The sequence below is a fragment of the Carcharodon carcharias genome, chromosome 1 (genome assembly GCF_017639515.1).
Source record: "Carcharodon carcharias isolate sCarCar2 chromosome 1, sCarCar2.pri, whole genome shotgun sequence".
Lineage (NCBI taxonomy): Eukaryota > Metazoa > Chordata > Chondrichthyes > Lamniformes > Lamnidae > Carcharodon > Carcharodon carcharias.
In genome coordinates, this window is record NC_054467.1 from 4116798 (window position 1) to 4143385 (window position 26588).

Consider the following 26588-nt stretch of genomic DNA (forward strand, 5'->3'; position numbering starts at 1 on the left):
TCACTCTCCCTCTCTCACACACTCTCCCTCTCTCACACACTCTCCCTCTCTCACGCTTACCCTCTCTCACACTCACTCTCCCTCTCTCACACACACTCTCCCTCTCTCACACACTCCCTCTCTCATGCTTACCCTCTCTCACACTCACTCTCCCTTTCTCATATGCACTCTCCCTCTCTCACACACTCTCCCTCTCACACACACTCTCCCTCTCACACTCACTCTCCCTCTCTCACACACTCTCTCTCTCACACACACTCTCCCTCTCTCACACGCACACCCACACTCACTCTCCCTCTTCACACTCACTCTCCGTCTCACACGCTCACTCTCCCTCTCTCACACACTCTTCCTCTCTCACACTCACGCTCCCTCTCTCACACACTCTTCCTCTCTCACACTCACTCTCCCTCTCTCACACACACTCTCCCTCTCTCACACACTCCCTCTCTCATGCTTACCCTCTCTCACACTCACTCTCCCTTTCTCATACGCACTCTCCCTCTCTCATGCTCACTCTCCCTCTCTCACACACTCTCCCTCTCTCACGCTCCCTCTCATCCTCTCTCACACACTCTGCCTCTCACACTCACGCTCCCTCTCTCACACACTCTCCCTCTCACCCTCACTCTCCCTCTCTCACACACTCTCCCTCTCACACTCACGCTCCCTCTCTCACACACTCTCCCTCTCACCCTCACTCTCCCTCTCTCACACACTCTGCCTCTCACACTCACTTTCCCTCTCTCACACTCACTCTCCCTCTCTTACACACTCACTCTCCCTCTCTCACACACACTCTCCCTCTCTCACACACTCTCTCTCTCATGCTTACCCTCTCTCACACTCACTCTCCCTTTCTCATATGCACTCTCCCTCTCTCATGCTCTCTCTCCCTCTCTCATACACTCTCCCTCTCTCATGCTCACTCTCCCTCTCTCACACACTCTCCCTCTCACACACACTCTCCCTCTCACACTCACTCTCCCTCTCTCACACACTCTCTCTCTCACACACACTCTCCCTCTCTCACACACACACCTACACTCACTCTCCCTCTTCACACTCACTCTCCCTCTCTCACACACTCTCCCGCTCACACTCACTCTCCCTCTCTCACGCTCACTCTCCCTCTCTCACACACTCTTCCTCTCTCACACTCACGCTCCCTCTCTCACACACACACCCACACTCACTCTCCCTCTCTCACACACTCTCCCTCTCACACTCACTCTCCCTCTCTCACACATCCTCCCTCTCACACACTCTCTCCCTCTCTCACACTCACTCTCCCTCTCTCACACACTCTCCCTCTCTCACACACACTCTCCCTTTCTCACACTCAGTCTTCCTCTCTCACACACTCTCCCTCTGTCACACTCACTCTCCCTCTTACATTCACTCTCCCTCTCTCACACACTCTCCCTCTCTCACACACTCTCCTTCTCTCACGCTTACCCTCTCTCACACTCACTCTCCCTTTCTCATACGCACTCTCCCTCTCTCATGCTCACTCTCCCTCTCTCACACACTCTCCCTCTCTCACGCTCCCTCTCATCCTCTCTCACACACTCTGCCTCTCACACTCACGCTCCCTCTCTCACACACTCTCCCTCTCACCCTCACTCTCCCTCTCTCACACACTCTCCCTCTCACCCTCACTCTCCCTCTCTCACACACTCTGCCTCTCACACTCACTTTCCCTCTCTCACACTCACTCTCCCTCTCTTACACACTCACTCTCCCTCTCTCACACACACTCTCCCTCTCTCACACACTCTCTCTCTCTCATGCTTACCCTCTCTCACACTCACTCTCCCTTTCTCATATGCACTCTCCCTCTCTCACGCTCACTCTCCCTCTCTCACACACTCTCCCTCTCTCACACACTCTCTCTCTCACATTCACTCTCCCTCTCTCACACACTCTGCCTCTCACACTCACTCTCCCTCTCTCACACACTCTCTCTCTCACATTCACTCTCCCTCTCTCACACACTCTGCCTCTCACACTCACTCTCCCTCTCTCACACTCACTCGCCCTCTCTCACACACTCTCTCTCACACACTCACTCTCCCTCTCTCACACACACTCTCCCTCTCTCACACACTCTCTCTCCCTTTCTCATATGCACTCTCCCTCTCTCACGCTCACTCTCCCTCTCTCACACACTCTCCCTCTTTCATGCTCACACTCCCTCTCTCACACAATCTCCCTCTCACATTCACTCTCCCTCTCTCACACACTCTCCATCTCACACTCACTCTCCCTCTCTCACACACCCTCCCTCTCACACACACTCTCCCTCTCTCACACACTCTCTCTCTCTCATGCTTACCCTCTCTCACACTCATTCTCCCTTTCTCATATGCATTCTCCCTCTCTCACGCTCACTCTCCCTCTCTCACACACTCTCCCTCTCTCATGCTCACTCTCCCTCTCTCACACACTCTCCCTCTCTCACACACTCTCCCTCTCACACTCACTCTCCCTCTCTCACACTCACTCTCCCTCTCTCACACACTCTCTCTCTCACACTCACTCTCCCTCTCTCACACACTCTCCCTCTCTCACACACTCTCTCCCTTTCTCACACTCACTCTCCCTCTCTCACACACTCTCTCTCTCACACTCACTCTCCCTCTCTCACACACTCTCCCTCTCTCACACACTCTCCCTTCTCATGCTTACCCTCTCTCACATTCACTCTCCCTCTCTCACACACACTCTCCCTCTCACACTCACTCTCCCTCTCTCACACTCACTCTCCCTCTCTCACACACTCTCTCTCTCACACTCACTCTCCCTCTCTCACACACTCTCCCTCTCTCACACTCACTCTCCCTCTCTCACACACACACCCACACTCACTCTCCCTCTCTCACACTCACTCTCCCTCTCTCACACACTGTCCCTCTCACACTCACTCTCCCTCTCTCACGCTCACTCTCCCTCTCTCACACACTCTCTCTCTCACACTCACTTTCCTTCTCTCACACTCACTCTCCCTCTCTCACACACTCACTCTCCCTCTCTCACATGCACTCTCCCTCTCTCACACACTCTCTCTCTCATGCTTACCCTCTCTCACACTCACTCTCCCTTTCTCATATGCACTTTCCCTCTCTCACGCTAACTATCCCTCTCTCACACACTCTCCCTCTCACACTCACTCTCCCTCTCTCACACTCACTCTGCCTCTCTCACACACTCTCCCTCTCACACTCACTCTCCCTCTCTCACACACTCTCCCTCTCACACTCACTCTCCCTCTCTCACACACTCTCCCTCTCACACTCACTCTCCCTCTCTTGCACTCACTCTCCCTCTCACACACTCTCCCTCTCTCACACTCACTCTCCCTCTCTCATGCTCACTCTCCCTCTCTCACACACTCTCCCTCTATCACACACTCTCCCTCTCACACTCACTCTCCCTCTCTCACACTCACTCTCCCTCTCTCACACACTCTCCCTCTCACACTCACTCTCCCTCTCTCACACTCACTCTCCCTCTCTCACACACTCTCTCTCTCACACTTTACCTCTCTCACACTCACTCTCCCTCTCACACTCACTCTCCCTCTCTCACACACTCTCCCTCTCACACACTCACTCTCCCTCTCTCACACACTCTCCCTCTCACACTCACTCTCCCTCTCTCACACTCACTCTCCCTCTCTCACACACTCTCTCTCACACTTTACCTCTCTCACACTCACTCTCCCTCTCCCACACACTCTCCCTCTCTCACACTCACTCTCCCTCTCTCTCACACTCTCTCCCTCTCTCACACACTCTCCCTCTCTCACACTCACTCTCCCTCTTTCACACTCACTCTCCCTCACTCACACACTCTCCCTCTCTCACACACACTCCCACACTCATTCTCTCTCTCACACTCACTCTCCCTCTCTCACACTCATTCTCCCTCTCTCACACTCACTCTCCCTCTCTCACACTCAATCCACCTCACTAACACTCACTCTCCCTCTCACGCTCACCCTCCCTCTCTCACACACTCTCCCTCTAACACTCACGCTCCCTCTCTCACACACACACCCACACTCACTCTCCCTCGCTCACATACCCTCCATCTCTCACACACACTCTCCCTTTCTCACACTCAGTCTTCCTCTCTCACACACTCTCCCTCTCTCACACTCATTCTCCCTCTCACACTCACTCTCCCTCTCTCACACACTCTGCCTCTCTCACGCTTTCCCTCTCTCACACTCACTCTCCCTCTCTCACACACACTCTCCCTCTCTCACACACTCCCTCTCTCATGCTTACCCTCTCTCACACTCACTCTCCCTTTCTCATATGCACTCTCCCTCTCTCACACTCACTCTCCCTCTCTCACACACTCACTCTCCCTCTCTCACACACTCTCCCTCTCACACTCACTCTCCCTCTCTCACACACTCTCCCTCTCACACTCACTCTCCCTCTCTCACACTCACGCTCCCTCTCTCACACACTCTCCCTCTCATCCTCACTCCCTCTCTCACACACTCTCCCTCTCACACTCACTTTCCCTCTCTCACACTCACTCTCCCTCTCTCACACACTCACTCTCCCTCTCTCACACACACTCTCCCTCTCTCACACTCACTCACCCTCTCTCACAATCACTCTCCCTCTCTCACACTCTCTCTCCCTCACACTCTCACTCTCCCTCTCTCACACTCACTCTTCCTCTCTCACACACTCTCCCCCTCTCACACTCACCCTCTGGCCAGGATTTTACAGCCTCACTGTAGTGTATCTCCCCCCACCTTCCGATAGACGTGTTGAGCCATTTAAATCTCCATTCAGTTTGGCGGAGCCATAATATTCCACTGGACAGGAGGGGCTATGCATCATTGGACTAGTAATCCAGAGGCCCAAGCTAACGCTCTGGGGACATGGATTCAAATCCCATCATGGCAGCTGGTGGAATTTAAATTCAATTAATAAATCTGGAATTGAAAGCTAGTCTCAGTAATATTCACCACAGATTGTTGTAAAAAACCCATCTAGTTCACTAATGTCCTTTAGGGAAGGAAATCTGCCCTCCTTACCCAGTCTGGCCTACATGTGACTCCAGACCCACAACAATGTGGTTGACTGTTAACTGCCCTCTGAAATGACCGAGCCAAACCACTCAGTTCAATTAGAGCAATTAGAGATGGGCAACAAATTCTGGCCTTGCCAGCAACACACACATCCCATGAAAGAATAAAAAAAGTTAAGTACAGACTCCGGAGTGAGTACAATGTGGAATAGGCAGGTTGAAAATGCTGCAGCGGATCAAGAGGAAGCTGGGATGATGTTTGTAGAAAAGAGAATTGGGTGGGTTAAATGGGCGGCCCATTCCCTATCAAACACTTCTCTACCAACACAAAAAATTCGCATTCTCCCAGGCTTCCACATTGAAGAATGTTACTGGCTGCTGTGTGTTCCTACATTACAGGGCTTTGAAAACACCGCATTGGCTGTAAAAGGATTTGGAATGACTTGAGCTGGTGGAAGGCACGTTAGAAAATGCACGTTCTGCCTTAATGTCCAATCTTCCTCCCTATTTGAACTTGAGAGAGCTGCCAAGGTTCAACACTAGCCTTAAGATAAAAGCAAAACACTGCGGATGCTGGAAACCTGAATCAAACACAGAAAATGCTGGAAAAACTCAGCAGGTCTGACAGCCTCTGTAGAGAGAGAAACAGAGTTAACATTTCGAGTCCGTATGGTTCTTCGTCAGAGTTCACAGACTCGAAATGTTAACTCTGTTTCTCTCTCCACAGAGGCTGTCAGACCTGTTGAGTTTTCCCAGCATTTTCTGTGTTTGTTTCAGATTTCCAGCATCCGCAGTGTTTCCCCCTTTCGCAACTGAGGAACACTCTGAAAGTGTCCAAACAAATATTGATTGATTTGCATCTTGTCACAGTGCCTGGCACCAACACTGTAGTTAGAACGAAACATCAGCTAGGAGCTGGAGTCAGGATCTTTAGAAGCTTCGGAAATTTGATTTCACTTCACACGGAGCCAGACATCTGATTTTCAGGCTGGTGTCAGCACACCGAGTCAAAACTGCATGAAATCAACTCAAAATGTACAGCGTAAAGAGGAGCCTATGGTGCTGAGGTGAGATAAAACAAGCTGGGAAGAAGATTTATAGGGAGCATCAATCCCAGCATGGATTAGCTGGGCTGAAGAGCCTGTCTGTGTGCTGTATGCTCCTTCATTGCAGTTAATTAATAACTGCACCTTTATATGATTGGCAGCATTAAAGAATTTTCATTTTAACGACGGGGCATTTAATAACATTTTCATCTCAAAAATGGTTAAATTAAACAAACCCAATAATATAATAGGTATAAAGATCGTCACTATCATCAGTAACATTATTGCTATGATATTAAACCTTTATGATTAATGGAAATATCGGAAGGGCCAGTTTAAATTTAAAAAATTTCATTGCTTTACTCCCCAGGTCTCTGGTTCTCTTTCCCTCCATCATCTTGTTGCTCATTTTCTCCACGTATTTCTATTATTGTAACTTTTCTCCTGCACATACCCCTGCCAGAGACATACAGACCAGCATGAAACTCTCTGCGCAGTACCGAGGGAGTTTTTAAAAATTCATTCATGGAATGTGAGCTTCACTGGCTAGGCCAGCATTTATTGCCCATCCCTAATTGCCCTTGAGAGGGTGGTGGTGAGCTGCCTTCTTGAACCGCTGCAGTCCATGTGGTGTAGGTATACCCACAGTGCTGTTAGGGAGGGAGTTCCAGGATTTTGACCCAGCTGAGCGAGCACTACACTGGGTTCATGTGGAAGCTGATCTCACATTTGGATTGATGCTTCTGAGGAGCAGCATGTGATTGAGGAGGAGGCTGAAGATAGATCCTTGACAGATGCCTGAGGTTAGGGATTCTGGGAGGGTCCCAGAGAATTGGAAAACTATAATGTGACGCCCCTGTTCAAGAAGGGAGGGAGACAAAAAGCAGGAAAGTATAGGTCAGTCAGCCTAACATCTGTCATTGGGAAAATGCTAGAGTCCATTATTAACGAAGAAATAACAGGACATTTAGAAAAGCTTAACACAATCAAACAGAGTCAACATGGAATTGTGAAAAGGAAATCATGTTTGACAAATTTCCTAGAGTTCTTTGAGGATATAACAAGCAGTGTTGATAAAGGGGAACCATTAGATGTAGTGTATTTGGATTTCCAGAAGGCATTCGATAAAGTGCCACATAAAAGGCTATTGCACAAGATAGGAGCTCACGGTATTGGGGGTAATGTGTTAGCATGGATTGATGATTGGTTACCACACAGAAGACAGAGAATCAGAATTAATGGGTCTTTTTCAGGTTGGAAAGACGTAACTAGTGGAGTGCCCCAAGGATCAGTCCTAGGGCCTCGATTATTTACTAACTATATTAATGATTTGGAGGAGGGGGCAGAGTGTAATGTCTCCAGATTTGCTGATGCTACAAAAAGAGATTGAAGGCCATGTTGTGGTAACTGTTGGTATAAGCCTGGAGGAACCATCTGAAGTTTGTGATTTAAGCTGCATTTTTGGATGGTTCCCAGCGCAGGGAAACTGTCCAGAGGAAGTGTGCACATCTGGGCAATCGCTGTGCAAACTCTTACCTGGGAACTTCCCAGAGGGATTCCCCAGCTCATCTTTGAGGGACCACCCGAAATCCAACGCTGGGGAGCACAGAGGCTATTGGTCAATGTCAATAAACTCCCAACAATGTCTCCCTGCCTATGGCTCCTTGTTCTGATGAGCAGTGTTCTTGTCACTCAGATGTGAAACCTTTCTGCACAAGATAAAGGCAGGTGTCTCAGTCCAGGGCTTCTTCCCTGTACAGTGTGTAACCTTCAGACCACAGTGATGGTCCAGCCTCTCACTGCCTGGACACATTACTGATGCCTGCACCGTGGTGGTGCTGGTCATTGCTGCCAGGATATCTTGGGCAGGCATCACAGAGTTCCCTCATTCTCTCTGTCTGCTCTCAGAAACTTTAAGGTGGGGCTGGCCCCCATCTCTTCATCATCTGTGACCTGTGACACTGTGCTCCTGAAGGGGACAGGTGCTGAAGGTGAACAAAGGATCAGATGCTTTTAAAGTTTCATGGCTGCGACTTTATGATATGATCTTGATCACGGAGCATAAGTGAGCTGCTCTCGGCCAGAAAGGTATCAGACATTCAGAGTCTGTGTGAAGATCTATGCAGTGTCCTCACTGCAGGTCGTCATCATCCTCCTGCAATCAAGCGACTACCAGGGCTTCCATTGCCTCTCCACGACAGGAGCATTCTCACAGAGGGTATTTGTGCTGCCATAAGCCAGATTGGAGTCAAACATTCACACATCTGCAAGTATGATGTCATTGCTGTCACAGAGACATGGCTGAGAGAGGAACAGGATGGGCAGCTCAATATTCCAGGATATAGGGTCTTCAGGCGAAACAGGGAAGGAGGTAAAAGAGGAGGGGTTATCACAATATTGATCAAGGAATCAATTACAGCTGTAAGGAGGGATGACATCTTAGAAGGCTCCTCAAATGAAGCCATATGGGTAGAACTGAAAAATAAAAAAGGAGAATCACATTCTGGGAGTGTACTGTAGGCCCCCAAACAGTCAGAGAGAAATAGAAGAACAGATATGTAGGCAAATTTCAGAGAAGTGTAAAAATAATAGGGTAGTAATAGTGGGAGATTTCAACTTCCCCAACATTAACTGGGTTCGTCATAGTGTGATAGGTTTAGAGGGAGTGGAATTCTTAAAATGCATCCAGGAGAGCTTTTTAAGCCAGTACGTAGAAGGTCTTACAAGAGAGGTCCTGGACTTAATTTTAGGGAATGAAGCAGGGCAAGTGGTAGAGGTATCAGTGGGGGAGCATTTTGCAGATAGTGATCATAACTCTGTTAGATTCAAGATTGTCATGGAAAAGGACAAGGATGGGCCAGAAATCAGAGTTCTAAATTGGGGGAAGGCCCCGATTTTAATAAGATTGGATATGATTTGGCCAGAGTGGACTGGGAGCAGCTATTTTTAGGTAAATCTGTATCAGAACAGTGGGACTCATTTAAGAAGGAAATAGGGAGAGTACAGGGCCAACATATTCCAGTAAAGACAAAGGGTGGGACCAACAAATCCAGGGAACCCTGGATGTCGAGGGATATACAGGATTGGATAAAGAGAAAAAGGGAGGCTTATGGCAGATACCGAGGGCTCAAAACAGCGGAAGCCCTAGAGGAGTATAGATTGTATAGGGAGAACTTAAAAAGGAAATTAGGAGGGCAAAAAGGGGGCATGAGAAAATACTGGCAGGTAAAATAAAGGAAAATCCAAAGTTATTTTACAAGTACGTTAAGATTAAGAGGATAACTAGGGAAAGAGTAGGGCCCATTAAGGACCATAATGGTAATTTGTGTATGGAGCTGGAAGAAGTAGGTAGGGTTCTAAATGAACACTTTGTGTCGGTGTTCACAAGTGAGAGGGACGACTTGGGTATGGAAATCAGGCAGAAGGACTGTGATATAATTAAAGAAATTAGCATAGAAAAGGAGGAGGTTCTAAGTGGTCTGGCAGGCTTAAAAGTAGATAAATCTCCAGGCCCGGATGAAATGTATCCCAGGCTGTTGATTGAGGCAAGGGAGGAGATAGCCCTTGTCCCCAAGGAGCCAACCCTGCAGACTGTCCCTGGTACCCGGCGAAATGCACAAAGCTGTGTTGCCCTCGCAAAGCTGTCATGAATGTATTTGTGGGTGGAGGCTTGTGATATCCCAGGGGTCACCTGTGGAGCCCAGAAATTGAGTGCTGCGGTCACTCTCATAGCCACTGGCAGTGGATGGCCCTCCATTTCCCTGTGGCACCAAATCCTACACCAGGTGGCGGAGGTGACCGACCAGTTCCTAGACATGCGCAATCTTTGGCAACACTGGTTCTCAGTTATCTGCAGGAATGAAAGGCGACCTTGAGAGTCGCTAGACACCGGCCTGTGACAACTCGCTGTGGCTCTTTGTGTGCGGGAGCCCCAGTCAACCCTTCTTCCAGAGGGTGCTGCTCCTCCCTCTGCACAGCCAGGCACCTCCATCACTCTCTCCTCCATCGTGTCTGCTCTCTGTAAGCCATGAGGCACACAACTAGGTTACCAGGCATGCATTCCTCCTGTAGGATGAAAGAGAGAGACAGGAGGGTTAGCATGGGTGCACTAAGAACTTCTCTTGGTTAAGTCTGAAGGCCCCTTAACACATCCTAGAGAGTGCTGGCCAGAGATTAGTGCGCTGCCTGGCTGCTCGAAACCCCACCCACCTCCACCTACTCCACCTGACCGATTGGCAGCAGCTTTGCCCATTGGACTGCACGCTGTGCTCTCAGCTCAGGTACAGACATTCTCCTAACCTGCACTGCAAGGCTGCACTGTTAGCTTCAACCATGGGGGAGACTGGTCCAAACGGGGATGATGACATTGCAAAGGGTCGTGAGTGCCTCCAGCACTGACTGCTCCATGGCCAGCTTTAGCAAGTAGATTATACAACGTGCCCAGTCATCTAACTATTTTGCAGTCCACTAAAACACTCATTAGTTTGCAGTAAGTGCCCAAGGGGTGAAAGGCTCTGGAGCACTTGATGGCATTTTGATGCCTCTGCATTGCTTGAGTGGGCAGAGAAGCTAGAGGCCGGAATCCAATCATATCAATGTGGCTGCGTCTGAACTGTCCCAGCTGCAGATCAATGGTCATTACAAGGTGTCCCTAATGCATGGCCACTTCCCTCATCTATACCGCCCACCCCAATCCTGTTCACTACATTCAACCGCAGGGATGTCTTTGCCACCCTTGACCCTGCCCCACCAAGGTTGCCTCAACTGCAGGGCAACCTTTGCCACCCCCAACCCCACCCCCCAACCCCGCCCCAACACGCTTCAACCTTGAAGTCTGACAGGCGTCCCTCGTGAGTGCTCCACAGCGTTACTGTGCCCTCACCTCTGAGTTCCCCTCAAAGTGCAGCCCGCCCAGTGCATGCCTTGTATATGCGGTTGTGAAACACATTGGTGTGCGATTGTGCCGATATGGGTGGATGATCCAGTGGGGGGGGGTTCAGTCTGGTGGGCTGGCCTTATAATGATATGCTGATGTATTACAATGAGGTTCCCAACGTCCGATAGTGGGAAAGGCAGCTGGCCATCGCTAGGCTGAGGGGATAGTCACAAACTGGTTTCACAACAACGTGACACCAATATTTGGCCTTCCCGCTATATTGTCTGCTCATGATGCCAACGAGCACAGACGATTCTGCCCAATATCTGATATTCCCACTGACAGAGGTTTACAGCAGCAAGTTACTAACTTAGACTATGGAATAAAACTCAGTTGTAATAATATAGCTACTTGATTAATTACTAATTCTTCAATTACACATTAACTGAGGTACACTACCTAGTGAATCAACTGTTTCTGGCTGGTTGCTAATTATGCAGTAATTCTTAAGTAATACATGTGCTTGATTATTTTTCAAGGGATGTGGGCTTCGCTGGCTGGGTCAGCATCTGTTGCCCATCCCTAATTGCCCTTGAGAAGGTGGTGGGTGAGCCGTCTTCTTGAACCACTGCAGTCCACGTGGTGTAGGTACACCCACAGTGCTGTTAGGGAGGGAGTTCCAGGATTTTGACCCAGCGACAGTGAAGGAACGGCCGATATATTTCCAAGTCAGGGTGGTGAGTGACTTGGAGGGGAAGTTCCAGGTGGTGGTGTTCCCATCTATCTGCTGCCCTTGTCCTTCTTGATGGTAGTGGTTGTGGGTTTGGAAGGTGTTGTCGAAGGAGCCTTGGTGAATTCCTGCAGTGCATCTTGTGGATGATACACACACTGCTACTACTGTGCATCGGTGGTGGAGGGAGTGAATGTTTGTGGATGGGGTGCCAATCAAGCAGGCTGCTTTGTCCTGGATGGTGTTGAGCTTCTTGAGTGTTGTGGGAGCTGCACTTATCCAGGCAAGTGGGGAATATTCCATCACACTCCTGACTTGTGCCTTGTAGATGATGGACAAACTTTGGGGAGTCAAGAGGTGAGTTACTCACGGCAGATTTCCCAGCCTCTGACCTGCTCTTGTAGCCACAGTATTTATATGGCTAGTCCAGTTCAGTTTCTGGTCAATGGTAACCCCCAGGATGTTGATAGTGGGGGATTCAGCAATGGTAATGCCATTGGACGCCAATGTTATAAAGTACAAAATGGGGTCTTGACCTTGTTGCCTTACTACAGTGAATACAATATGAAAATAATCTATAAATGGCCAAGTTATACTAAAAACCTACTATCCCGGTCTACTTACAATATACACAAAAGCTTGAATGGCTTCCTGCAATGTATGATTGTATGATTCTTCTTTATTGACCATGAATATATTTTGTCAGGAACACCTCAGTCCCTGTGGGTTAACTTTAATTGATTTGTGGTTGTGTTTATGAATTTTTTGATACTGATTCACAGAGTCAGGGTAGGTTTCTCTTAAAGTAAAATTGAATGCGAGTTACCTCAAGGCTGTGTTGACCCTAACATTCCAAGTCCTGCTCCCTCTTGTGATGACCTATGTCTTAAGATTTTATTATTTTTACATATCACTAGGACCGTCTCTATCTTTGAAAGACAATCCCAGGAATGGCTCAGCTACAAATGGAGCTCCACTTGGAGATTTTTCAACTGCCAGTAAGAACCATTCATTTCACCCGCGGTTCTGTACTAGTGGGGGGTAGGGAGGATGAGGTCATTTTTGTGTGTTGAACAACAGCTAAAACAATACATGGGAGCAGGAGGAAGCCATTCAGCCCCTCTAGCCTGTTCTGCCATTCAATAAGGCCATGGCCGTTGTATATCCTATCTCCATTTACCCATCTTGGCTCTGTATCCTTTGCATATCCTTAATGGCAAAACTCAATCAATCAATCACAGCTTTAAAATTACTCCTTGAACAATCATCTATGGTGGGAGAGTTCCACACTTCTACCACCCTTTGTGAGATGAAGCGTTTCCAAACGTCTCTCCTGAATGGTCTGGCTCTGAGTTTAAGGTTATGTCCCTTGTCCCAGACTGCTTCGCCCACAGACAAAGTTTCTCTCTTCTACTCTATCAGTTCCTTTCAAAATCCTAAAAACCTCAGCCAAATCACCCCTTAACTTTCTATATTCCAGAGAGTACAAGCTTAGTTTCTGTTATCTCTGCTCATGATCTAACTCCTGAAGCTGATCCTCAGGTTGAGGTTGGGTGGGTGGGGGGCAGGGTTGGGGGTGCAGTTCAAGCTACTTTTTCCAAGGCTAATGTAAGCAGCCGTGTCAACATACAATCTCCTGATAATAAATCTTTTATAAGTGAGATTCTATCGATACCAATCTCCTGTGCAATATAAGGGTTTTGTTTATATCATATCATCGACTCAATTTAATATAAAAAAATTAACCAGATACTTTGGAGTTTCCCAGAGTTCGAACTTGTTTATAGATAAAGGATGTATGGCAACGTCCTAACATGCCCCACATAAGGGCAGTAGGGATGTACGATAATAAGGCTACATGACAATATTCTGTACAAACCCATCAGAGACCAGTAATGGCCTCGGCCAATTGCATTGCCTCCTTGGTTCCTACACGATCAACTAGGACCAAGTATAAGATTATGTCGTGGAAGCTGAGTTTCTTGAATGAAGATATTGACTCCCAGGCTCCACTTTGCAAACTCTTTCCTGTTGTATCAATTCTTGCTTTGCCGTCACCTCCATTGGCTTGCAATGCAGCTGGGATAGAATAAGCACTGCTCTCTCTGTGTGTGTGAAATACATAAATAAAATTGTGAGAACTCTGTGAGAATGGAATAAGCCACAAATAAAGAGATAGGTGTTGTCAAATGATGAAGATTAATGGACAGAAAGTGAGACAGGCTGTGAGATGTTGGGACAAAGCAACAGATCTTATATTCTGATATTGTTCTCAACACAGTGCCTCATGTGGGGGCTCTCGTTTATATAATACACTGTTAACTATCGCTAATTCAGCACATTTGGAAATGGTCTCAGCTTGGTGCTGTACAAATTAGATTGCAAGGATCCCAGAATGGAATTGTTATAAGTAAGATGTGCCTGACAGAGTTAATGGTGCTTTTCAGGAAGTGATCCCTGTGGTATTGGGGTTCATATCAATGATCATTAAGTTATTGAGATGCATATGTATTATCACTGTTATAGGGGTTCTCATCAATAATTATTGTGATTCATGTTAATAATCACCATGTTATTGGGGTCCAGGTTAATGATCATTGTGTTATAGTGGTGCAGTTTAACCCTTATTGGGGATCATATTTAGCATTTGAATTAAGCATATAATCATAAAACTCAGAAGGAGGCCACTCAACACATTGTGCATGTGCCAGCACTTTGAAAGAACTTTCCAATTAGTCCCACTCCCACTGTTCTTTCCCCCATAGCCCTACAATCCAGATTGTAATAACACACCACATAAAAACAATTCTCATTTCACCTCGAGTTCTTCTGTCAATTCTCTTCAACCTGTGTCCCTCTGGTTACCTACCCTCCTGCCACTGGAAACAGTTTCTCCTTAGTTACTCCACCCAAACTCTTCATGATTTGGACACCTCTATCAAATCTCCCTTTAACCCTTTCTGCTCCATGGAGAACGATCCCAGCTCCTCCAGTCTCTCCACATAACTGAAGTCCCTCATCCCTGACCCCTTTCTAGTAAATCTCCTCCGCACCCTTTCCAAAGCTTTGAATCCGAGTCTTCTCAGGTGGATGCTAAAGACCCCGTGGCGCTATTTCGAAAAGGAGTGGGAAGTTCCCCCTGGGTGTCCTGGTGTCAATATTTATCCCTCAATCAACATCACTAAAACTGACTATATACTCATTATCACATTGTTTGTGGGATCTTGTTGTGCACAGATTTCCTACATTGAACCAGTGACTATTTCAGAAAGTACTTCATTGGCTGTACAGTGCTTTGGAATGTCCTGTGTTTGTACAATGTGCTATTGATATAGAGGTGGTTTATTTTATTTTCTTTACAAGGATTCATGGTAAAGATACTATTTTCACTCAGCCCTTTCAAGTTGTCATTTGTCAGCTGCTTTGCTCTAACTATTGCCCCCAATTTCTCTTATTTTAGAAAACCTAGTCCTGGTTCTGCTCCTTATCGTTGCAATGATGGTTCTCATCAGCCTCATTGTTCTGAGATTCAAATGCAGAAATTATCGGAAGCACAAGCGAGGTAAAGTAAGACTACTTTTTTCACTATTTGTTCAAAAATAAAGATGGTCAGAAATAGAGGCTCTGGTCTGTGCAGCCTGTGCAATAGGGGTTTTGAATCCTTCCTGAATCTAGTTAGTTTCCATATACCCCTGAAAACCTGGAATCTCAAACATATCTCTCCTCCATCCTTCTTTTCTTGAGGGAGTGCATTTATTTCTCTCTTAGGAGATCACATGCCTCTGGGAGGGATGGAGGGGGCGGGGGGAATTCATTGACTGTGATGCACAGGCTGCACTGACCACAGCCTCTATTCCTGACCATCTTTATTCAGATGTTGTTATAAATTAACGCACTTCTGAAGCTGTGTCAGCTTCAGCCAGACTTGTTCCAATAACTCTGTTCGTTCTGTAACACGGGGACTAAATCTGAACGGGGGTGCTTTCCCACTAAGGCCAGATACAACTTCAAAATCACTTTCTTCAGCTTATCATTCACAGCCCAATGGCAGCAAACTCTGCAGCACCCAGAGTATTTACCTTGTACTGTGAACTCAGAACCACAGAGCACAAGTTGAAAATGAACAAACTTTAAATGAGACTGGAAGTTAGAAAGGAAATTGTCCCCTCAAACACAGATTAACCAAACAGACAGCTAGGTGGAGAATACAAACTCTTGTTTAAAAAAAGGAGCTGGATAAATATTGATCAGGAATGTGACTGGGTGTTAGAGGGATGATCAAATATGATATAAAATTCAATGGTTTCTTTGGAGATATGAACAACAACCAAAGTATAAACTTGTGTAGGAAAAAAGAATGAAATTTTCCAAGTTGGTATTTTTGGTGCACTTTTTAAAATTCATTCATGGGATGTGGGTGTCACTGGCTGGGCCAGCATTTGTTGCCCATCCCTAATTGCCCTTGAGAAGGTGGTGGTGAGCTGCCTTCTTGAACCGCTGCAGTCCATGTGGTGTAGGTACACCCACAGTGCTGTTAGGGAGGGAGTTCCAGGATTTTGACCCAATGACAGAGAAGGAATGGCCGATATATTTCCAAGTCAGGATGTTGAGTGACTTGGAGGGGAACTTCCAGGTGGTGGTGTCCCCATCTATCTGCTGCCTCTTGTCCTTCTAGATGGTAGAGGTCGTGGGTTTGGAAGATGCTGCTGAAGGAGCCTTGGTGAGTTCCTGCAGTGTGTTTTGTAGATGGTACACACTGCTGCAACTGTGCGTCAGTGGTGGAGGGAGTGAATGTTTGTGGATGGGGCTGCTTTGTCCTGGATGGTGTCAAGCTTCTTGAGTGTTGTTGGAGCTGCACTCATCCAGGGAAGTGTGTGCAGGAATGGAAATGCAAGCACTCACCTCACGCCTCCACAATAGTCCAGTACGTATCTTCAGTGAGTGAGGCCCCCAGGGGATTTTATGCTTGCTCGGGGTCTGCGACCCCCTGCGTTATTGTTGGGAGCAAGTTCACTCCTGCTCTGGTGGGCCCAAGGAGGAACTGGACCTTGACCCCACCTTGCTGGCCACAGGCCTGAGCAGGAGGAGCTGCTGGGCTTCACACTTGGCCCTGACCTCTGACCTCTACCTGCCGCGGGAAAACTTGCTGTCCGGAGAGGGAGAGGCCCTTAAGTGGCAATTAATTGGCCGTTTGAGGGCCTCAATTGGCCCATGGCGGGGGGTGGTGGCGGGGGGTGGTGGTGGGAGGAGGCGGATGGGTGTGGACTGGTGCTGTCCAACACCTCTCCTGTCCCACCCACACTTGTGGTGGGGAGGGTCTGGAAGGTAGGCGTTTTGCCCAATTTTACACTCCTGCCTGCTTGCCAACCCACTCCCAGGGGTGGGGGAAATTCAGCCCCAAGGGTATTAATTATCAAATTAAACCGGTGCAGATGAATCTCCCATATTGCTTGTGAGTGAAGCAGCCTCGGACTCTGCATCACCATTTCGACCCGATCACAATGTGTCAGGAGCTCAGTTGGGTTTAAGTGGAAAATCTAGTGGATGGAGCAGCTCGCATTCAAGACAAAGATCAGCTCTATTTATCATTTCCACAGTTCAAGTAATTTTATTTCTGTTATTTGAACAGAGGCAAAAGACAGCACATCAGACCAGTGAGTATAATTTATTAAAATAAATGACTCTATGTTGATGGTTTGGATGCAGATGTTTAATCTCATGTTTCAGAATCTCACTCCACAGGTCGTTCGTGGTCAACTTGTTACAAATTGACAAGTCAGAGGTGAAGAGATCCTCCGGCATATATTCAGCTATGGTTAACAATCATACACTTCCTGTCATTTATTCCCAAAATAGACTGATGGTTGTGTGAAACTCTTACGGTGAATGTTTATTTGGAGAATCTATAAAGGCAGTGCGATGTTGGCTGGCGAATTGTAACAACTCTGTAATGGTGGCTTGCGATTCTTCATCACTTAATACAGAGCGAAGCATATTACAGTGACATCCTTGTTTCACTAACTGTACCTGTCCCATTACAAACTCACCACTGTTGAAATCTCTTTTAAAGGAAGAAATGTCTGTAATATTACTCCATTCCACCCTTACCACCGAAAAGCTCATTCCTGTTTTTGTTACTTCTAGGTGTGACTATTCAAACTCCTATTTTCCAACTTCCACAAGCACTACTAACTTGCATCACGTCCAGTTCAGCCATCAGTCCCTGTGCTCACTGACCTCCATTGCCTCTCGATGAAGCAATGCATCAGTTTTAAAATTTTCAGCCCTGTTTTCAAATTCCTCTATGTCCCTGCGCGCGCACCCCCCCCCCCCCCACCAACCCCTTATCCCTGTAATCTCCTCTAGACTCACAACTCCGAGATCTCTGTACTTCCCTAACTCTGGCATCTTCAGTGTACTCAATTTCAATCTAGAATTCTCGGAGTGTGTTCCCATTGAACAGAGATCGGTTTTAGGACTAACCCTGCCTCACAGCTAAAGCTGGTTCAAAACACAAACATTCTATTGCCGGATGAGGGAAGATGGTGGCATAGTGGTGATGTTACTGAAGTAGTAATCCAGAGACCCTGGTGACAGGGGATCAAATCCCACCGTGGCAGTTGGTGGAATTTAAATTTAATTAATAAAATCTGGAATTTTAATGTCCCTTTAGGGAAGGAAATCTGCCGTTCTTATCCGGTCTGGCCTACATGTGACCCACAGCGATGTGGTTGACTCTTAACTGCCCCCTGAAATGGCCTAGCAAGCCACTCAGTTCAAGGGCAATTAGGGATGGGCAATAAATGCTGGTAATACCCACATCCCATGAGAGAGCTGCTCTCACTTACAACTATTGGGGGTAACTAAGCTTAATGCCTTGACAAGATGTAATATTTGGAACAAAAACAGAATTACCTGGAAAAACACAGCAGGTCTGGCAGCATTGGTGGAGAAGAAAAGAGTTGACGTTTCGAGTCCTCATGACCCTTGACTCGAAACGTCAACTTTATTCTTCTCCGCCGATGCTGCCAGACCTGCTGAGTTTTTCCAGGTAATTCTGTTTTTGTTTTTGTTTTGGATTTCCAACATCCGCAGTTTTTTTGTTTTTATCTCTGTAATATTTGGATTTTGAAATTAAGGGATTACCTCCTAATTGTGCTTCTCTTTTCCATGAAATTGATGCAGGACCACTGCAGATAAAGACCAAGTGACCCTCATCTCTATAAAGTCAACTGATACGGATGCTGGTATAATACAGTTCTTGTATACATTTTTTAATCTGAACCATTCACAATTCAACAATTCTGAATAACTAAAGTAAAAAGTCGGATTGGAGTTTGTGTGGGAATGCTTAGCTCCAGTAGATTAGTACAGTTGGTGTGGCCCACATCTGGAAACCAGCACAGAGCTTGGTAGCATCCAGATGGGTATTGTCTCTTCCTTTTGTATTTTGAATCTGAATCTATTGATTATTGAATTCCTGTTCTTCAGCCGAGAAAGTGGGAGAAGCTCTTTCTATGGTAACCAGGTGAGCTCTCCATCAAACAGACCAGCAGTCTCCATGTGAGTGGCAAGCAGGAGATTTTTCATCCTGCACAGTAAATGTATTGAAAGCATGAGATGTCCTCCCATAAGCTGCAGCCTGTGGTGAATGGTCACTGAACATCATGAGGAGGCTTCTGAACAAAGCTAAAAATTGCTGACAGCTTGGGAAAGAAATAAGAATTGGAGACATGATGCTGCAGAAGATTGGATATTAGAATCATAGAATGACTCTGTACACAATAGGCCATTTGGCTCACTATACCTGTGCTGGCTCTTTGAAAGAGCTAAGCAATTAGTTCTTGTCCCCATAGACCTTAAAATATTTCCCCTTCAACTATTTATCCAATTCTGTTTTACCACATGGATTGTAATTTGTCAGACAGATAGTCTGCACATTGGCCCTTCTCAATATACCTGAGATTATTATTTTTTTAAATTTATTTTTTCATGGGATGTGGGTGACACTGGGAAGGCCAGCATTTGTTGCCCATCCCTAGTTGCCCTTGAACTGAGTGACTTGCTAGGCTATTTCAGGGGGCTGTTAAGAGTCAACCACATTGCTGTGGGTCTGGAGTCACATGTAAGCCAGACCAGGTAAGGATGGCAAATTTCCTTCCCTAAAGGGCATTAATGAAGGAGATGGGTTTTTACGACAATCGATGATAGTTGCCATGTTCTCTATTACTGAGACTACCTTTATATTCCAAATTAATGTTGATAGATTGAAAATCAGATGGGTTGTATCACAGTGGGTGAACTGCCCAGTTACATTACTGCCCCCTGTGGTGAGGGGAGGAATTTACCCCTTTGTGTTTTCATCTCTCGGTTCAAACTCAGCCAAAGGCAATTGAGAGGAAATCTTCTCTGTTGTGTTCAATTTTCCTATGTGAAATGGAGTTATTTGCTTAGACTTACTTTCTGTGGTTCCGTACAGGACAGTGCACAGCAAGACTCCGCCACCGGCCCCGGTCCATCTTAATTTCTTTCGCTCCAGCCCCTGCTCTTTAAGTTCTTGAAATGGACTGGGGCAGTCTTAACTCAAATCCTAAAGCACATGAGCAACTTAAGCACTGCTCTTAACATGGCACTGATTTACATTCATTGTCAATCTAGCTCACAGAATCTCCACCAAGCAGGAGTCTGAATTTGTAAAAATGTTTTAATTTTTATTTTCTAGTTGCTCCCATCACATTCAGAACTGTCCGTGGACCATCATCCAACTTATAAGATCGAAAGGTAGAATTAGAGCTCCCAGATCAACTAGAGCAGGGCAGAGAGGCCCCAGATATGTCATTAATTAGAATTAACTCCATTTGCACCGGTTTGACATTTATATTTCTCGCACCATCTCTTGTAAGTCTCTGCAACTGAAGGTTCCAGTTTATGACAAACTGTGGCCAATTTTTCTGATAGGGAGACACACTCACTATGAATATATTGAACCTTTTCCAAACTCATTTCATAATGGGAGCAGGGAGTGGAGATTGTGGGCAGAACGTTCAGGTCACTGGGGTGGGTGCAGTGGGTGGGCCTGGGAGGGGCCGGGAAATGGGCAGCCACCTGCGATTGCACCCCCCACCCCCCACACCCAACCCCGACCACAATTCCATGCTGGCTGGCAAATTGAGAAGCTCAGTGCTGCCGGGACAGGGGGTGGGGGGGTGGTGGGGAGGGAGCAGGGCAAATGCTGGCGTCAGCGCAGGCGCTGGGGGCGGGGGGGGGGCGGCGGTGGGGGGGTGTGGGGGTGGGGAGTGCACAGTGAAAGGTCTCTGAAGGCAGAGAGCTGCTTCAGGGAGCTGGAGAACTTTAAAATCAAAAATAAAAGATTTGTAAATTCTGAACAAGATGTACACCGCCCCCCCCCCACTTCTCCATTGGACTCACTCACGTGAACATATACATAATAAAAATTATGTCAAACATTTTTACTTTTTTCTTAATTAATATCGGAAACATCAAACTGCCCGTAGATGAGGTTTCCTCAAATATCCGAAGGCCGTCTGGCCAATTCACCCGCCCGCCAACCATAACGTTGGATGGGCAGTGAAAAATCTCTCCTAATTAATGAATTAATTTTAATTCGTTATATATATTCATTATCAATAGGCTTCTTAATTGTCGGCGGGTGCACTGCCGATTCTCACACGCGCCCACCAACTGAAATATCGCACAAGTGAGTGATGACATCGGAGTGCTCGCCTCACATCATCACCCGGGTTGGGTGTGCATCCGTCCGCGAGCTGTAAAATTCTGCCCCATAGTCCCTATTGAACCGGCTTGGTTAAAGCCCACAGAATCATGGCAATGTCACCAGCCTCGCAATCCAGACACCGAGGCTAATGCTCTGGGGACACAGATTCAAACCCCGCCATAACAGCTGGTGGAATTAATTAAATTCATGACTAATTCTGAAATTGAAAGCTATGAAACTATCATCGATTGTCATAAACTCCCACCATCTGGTTCGCTAATGTCCTTTAGGGAAGGGAGTCTTCCATCCTTACCTGATCTGACCTACAAATAACTCCCGCAGCAATGTGGTTGATTCTTAACTTCCCCAGCAAGCCTCTCAGTTCAAGGGACACTTAAGGATGGGCAGCAAAGGTTGGCCATGCCAGTGACATGCACAGTCTCCCATGAGAGGCCAAAGGACAGTTTGTTAACCAAGGCTGTCACCCAGGTCTCTTACAACAGCTTCAATAAATAATATTTAAGTTGTCACCATTTCATGTCCTTATCTTGGATGTTTTTCTGACCAATTATAGGTGAACCATCTTTTGGGAAGCATGATGCTGTGGAAAATGGGAAGGTTGAGGATCTTGCTCAGGCTCAGTACGTACAATGAATGTCCTGTTTACTGCATTTATCAATGGGCTGGTATAAAATGCTTAGCATAAGGAATCATGCACCAAGTTAATCTATTGCTCCATAAAGTGTTGAACACAGGGACCGATATCCCTAAGGGATCAAGACTGGATTGAAAGTGTTGTGGGGGGTCATGGGTTTCAGCTGGGGAGGGGGCAAGAGGAAGGGGAATCCGCTGAAGCAGCTGAGCAGATTCTGTATCTTGCCGATGAGGAAATCCATGACTTCCTCATAATGTAGCAGAGGTAAGACCAAAGAGTGCAGGAAACAGCAGTTTAAAGTGTCCAGACCTGGGAGGAAAGGAACCTCCCATTATCCATGTTCCCCAGGATGATGCTGCTGGACTGGGAGAATTTGGGGAGGACAGGAAGGTTTAGGGGACTTTAACATGGCCAGATCAGATCAGCTGATGAATAGATAAGCTAATTGAATACAGTTCAGACTTGTATATTTATGATGAAATGAATTTACGATTTAATCTTTATTTTCTGTCTTTGTGCATTTTAATGTATTTTTTATTTTGTTGCAGGATCCACAATCAGCAAAGACCTTCTCTAAACTGACCATCAAGCACAACAATCTATCGTGTGCAGAGACTGCCATATAAGGATCTTTATTCAGAATTGAGATTCTGCACTGTACAATGGTGCAGTGATTAATGGATTTAGTGTGACTACCCCCCACAACTGAATTTTGATTACGAGTTGTGAGGTTGTTGAGTGTTTTCAGAAATCTCATATTTAACAGCGAATGACAGAATTTGAGTTGCATTCTGAAATGCAGATCCTTCAGGATAAAGGGCAATTAATAATTAATTGAGCAACTGTTGTCTGTTGGGGCGCCAAAGCAACAAGGTTGTCTGTTAGGGCTCTAAGTGACAAGTCTTATCCTCATTCTGATGATTTCATTAGTAAAGCATAAATAATTCTATTAGCAATTACCTCAAGTTATTTCCAGAGCCCTTTCTGTGTTTTCTGCTGTCGCATTGTGATTAGCCTCATTCTCCTGACTTTCATTATATCAAGGGTACAGCCCTGGAGTAGGCTATTCATCCCAACTGGCCCATGCCAGTGTTTATGATCCAAACAAGCTTCCTCGCTCCCACTCCACACACCCTACCAACAAATGTTGCTCTTCCTTTCTCCCTCATGTGTTTATCTAGCTTACTCTTAAAGGTATCCACACTATCCATTTCCCTGTGGTTGTGAGGTCCGCACACTCTCTGGATAATTCCCCAGTTGAATTTATTAATGACTGTCCTATACCTGTTTTGGGCTTCCCAAAATTGGAAGCACCTTCTCCCTTATTAAAATTCTTCATACTCGTAAAGACCTTCAAAATCTATCACAAAACTGGTTGTCATTTCTTCCAATGAGTTGTGTGAGAAATTATTCAGCTGTTCAGAATGCACAGGCTTCTCAGTAAGGACACATGATACAATAATGCAAGAATGCAATCAGAAAAGATGTTGGCTGGGAACTGTGATTGTGTTGTGCTCTGTATTGTGGCATTACTCAGTAAAGTGCAGATTTAATAGGAACCACAACCATTGGTGTCAGAATTCACGTGTTTTTTTAAGCACCGTTCTCTTTTATGCTTTCAGAGTTTACACATACAATGTTTGCCCCTATGAACATAACAAGAAAAATATTTCCAGGGACTAACATGCAGGATATGAATGAGTACAGAATGCTTTGAACAAAGCAATTATTATATTTTTAAAAAAAGAATTAAGATAGAAGCACAAATGAGAAGTGACATATGAGAGCACAAAACTGACAAACACGCAATGATCAGCCAGATCATCAAGCCTGCCCCACACTATAAAGGCCAGAGTATTGTGTCTAAACATTCCTTCCCTTCCCCATACCCACCCACCCCACCCCATCTTCCACAGTCATGTAATCTCCTGGGAGAGACAGAAAATCCATGGCCCATAAATAGAGTAGATGCTGAGATTGTTTCCACTGGTCGGGGAATCTAGAACATGGGGTCACAGTCACAGGATATGGGGCTGATCATTTAGGACTGAGATGGGGAGAAATTTCTTTACTCAAAGGGCTGTGAATATTTGGAATTCTCTACCCCACAGAGTTGTGGATCCTGCAATGTTGAATAAATTTAAGGCTGGGACAGACAGATTTTTAATCTAAAAGATAAAAAAAAACTGCGGATGCTGGAAATCCAAAACAAAAACAGAATAACCTGGAAAAACTTGGCAGGTCTGGCAGCATCGGCGGAGAAGAAAAGAGTTGACGTTTTGAGTCCTCATGACCCTTCCACAAGTTCTGTCGAAGGGTCATGAGGACTTGAAACGTCAACTCTTTTCTTCTCTGCCGATGCTGCCAGACCTGTTGAGTTTTTCCAGATTTTTAATCTCTCTGGGAATTACGGGATATGGGAAGTGAGCAGGAAAATGGAGTTGAAGCCCGAGATCAGCCATGATCGTATTGGACAGAGGAGCAGACTCGATGGGCCGAGTGGTCTACTCCTGCTCCTATTTCTTGTGTTCTAAGGCTTGGAAAATTCCATTCCGACACCCTCGGGTGATTGAAACCAGTCCAGGCCGATGTTATGTCTAAAGCTTTTAAATGATGTGATCTCTGCCTCAGTGAGAAACCAGTCCAGCTCCCTGTTGAGGATAGAAAATTCACAGAATGAATTCAGGACTCGTGGTTTGTTAGAGCAAATTGCTGGGATTCAACTATTTCTTCTCAAATATCTTACATTTTTATTAAATTAAAACATGTGATTTTCAAATATTTGGAATATTTTTCCTCCAACTCCTTCCACATAGACTTCACGTTCAGCAGAACAATGGGACAATCAGAGCAGCAACTGGTCTGGTGAAAGTGCTGAACAAGTGCCTCGTATTGAACAAGCTCGCCAATGAATGGAGGTGTGGGACTATATAATGGGACTTAGAAGTTGCATTCAAAAGTCAAACATACCATGTGGACTAACCGTGCTGAGGCAACAGTAGAAAATTCAATGTGATTATTGCTATTGGGTGCTGACTATGATCGTGAATTTCCCCAATTTCTGCCTATTATGCGGGAATCATTACAATCGTTAAACAGTTAATTCCTCATTTTCTTCAGGTGAGACACGTAGTTTTATATCAGCATTTAAAATTGAAAAAAACCAGATTATCTTGTCATTATCTCATTGCTGTTTGTGGGAGCTTGAGAAAACTGGGTGTCATGTTCCCTACTTAACAACCGTGATTACTGCTGTGCCCGGTATAAACAGCTCATATTATGAACTTTCAGTCAATACTTTTAAAAATTGAACACAAGCAAGCTGTTAAGATGGCTGCCACAAATCATGTAACATTTGGCATTTAGACTACAGAGAGTATCAAGTCTCTGGTGAATAACTAATTAATTATGGACATAAGTGAGGGCTCCTTACAGCCATTTGTGGAATTCACACATATCATTGTTTAAGGATGGGCCAAATGACTAAAGACTATGGAATTTCCAGACTGCTTGTCTTCATGTTTGATACTGGACAAAAGGGAAGATTGAAACTCACTGGTCATTTCAACCTCATAATGACCAGTATATCACGATGGCCTTCCCCATCCAAACTAGACTGTGTGGACCTCAGAAGTGTTAATCCAGTGTGGTCATGTGATTGAAGCTGGTTTCAGGGACCGCACCCTTATTACCCCAGGATCCAGAAAATCCATCAGAACAATCAATCATCAGACAGTCTGAGAAACAGACTCTGAAGCTAGCTGCAGGTCATCAAACTGCCAAAGTACTTAACCTGTTCCAGTTTTCAGTTCACCTGAGAACCAACCTCGTAGATATTTGACTACAAGAAACCTTGCATCCTGCTGACCTCACTTCAACTTTAAATCATCGAACCCATTCAAGAAACCACGTGGGAGACCGTAAATAATAAATCAGAGACTGAATTAACGTTAATCTGTAAAAGTGCACTATACTTACCTGTATCCAATCTATCGGTGTGTGTGTGAGACCAAATGTGTGACATTGTGTTAATTTGAGGTAAATGTGTGAGAATGAATAATGCTCTTCATTTTAAACTTATAAAAGCTAGCCCCTGAATCATTGAATTAGAATACACACTCCAAGGGTAAGAAAAGACACACCTCGTTCCATACAAAACATGCCGATCACGGATAGTAAGAGAACAAATACATTCTGTTATAAAAACAAAAAAACAAAAAAACAAAAAAACTGCGGATGCTGGAAATCCAAAACAAAACCGAATTACCTGGAAGAACTCAGCAGGTCTGGCAGCATCGGCGGAGAAGAAAAGAGTTGACGTTTCGAGTCCTCATGACCCTTCGACAGAACTTGAGTTCGAGTCCAAGAAAGAGTTGAAATATAAGCTGGTTTAAGGTGTGTGTGGCGGGGGGGGGGGCTGAGAGAGAGAGAGAGAGAGAAGTGGAGGGGGGGGTGTGGTTGTAGGGACAAACAAGCAGTGATAGAAG

The 26588-nt window shown here is 45.9% G+C and overlaps 1 protein-coding gene across 3 annotated transcripts in view; it reads left to right on the plus strand.

The window, feature by feature from the left end:
- LOC121280417 overlaps positions 1-23666 on the plus strand; it is a 49304-nt gene extending 25638 nt beyond the window's left edge. For 2 of the 3 annotated variants that reach the window (XM_041192396.1, XM_041192405.1), the window contains exons 4-9: positions 12628-12708; positions 15171-15272; positions 17340-17364; positions 18896-18957; positions 22021-22087; positions 22650-23666. In XM_041192396.1, coding sequence (XP_041048330.1) covers positions 12628-12708; positions 15171-15272; positions 17340-17364; positions 18896-18957; positions 22021-22087; positions 22650-22683 — 371 coding nt within the window. In that variant the 3' untranslated portion in view covers positions 22684-23666. The remainder of the gene's footprint in view (positions 1-12627; positions 12709-15170; positions 15273-17339; positions 17365-18895; positions 18958-22020; positions 22088-22649) is intronic. The other variant, XM_041192413.1, reaches the window with a different exon arrangement.
- Positions 23667-26588: the final 2922 nt, after the last annotated feature.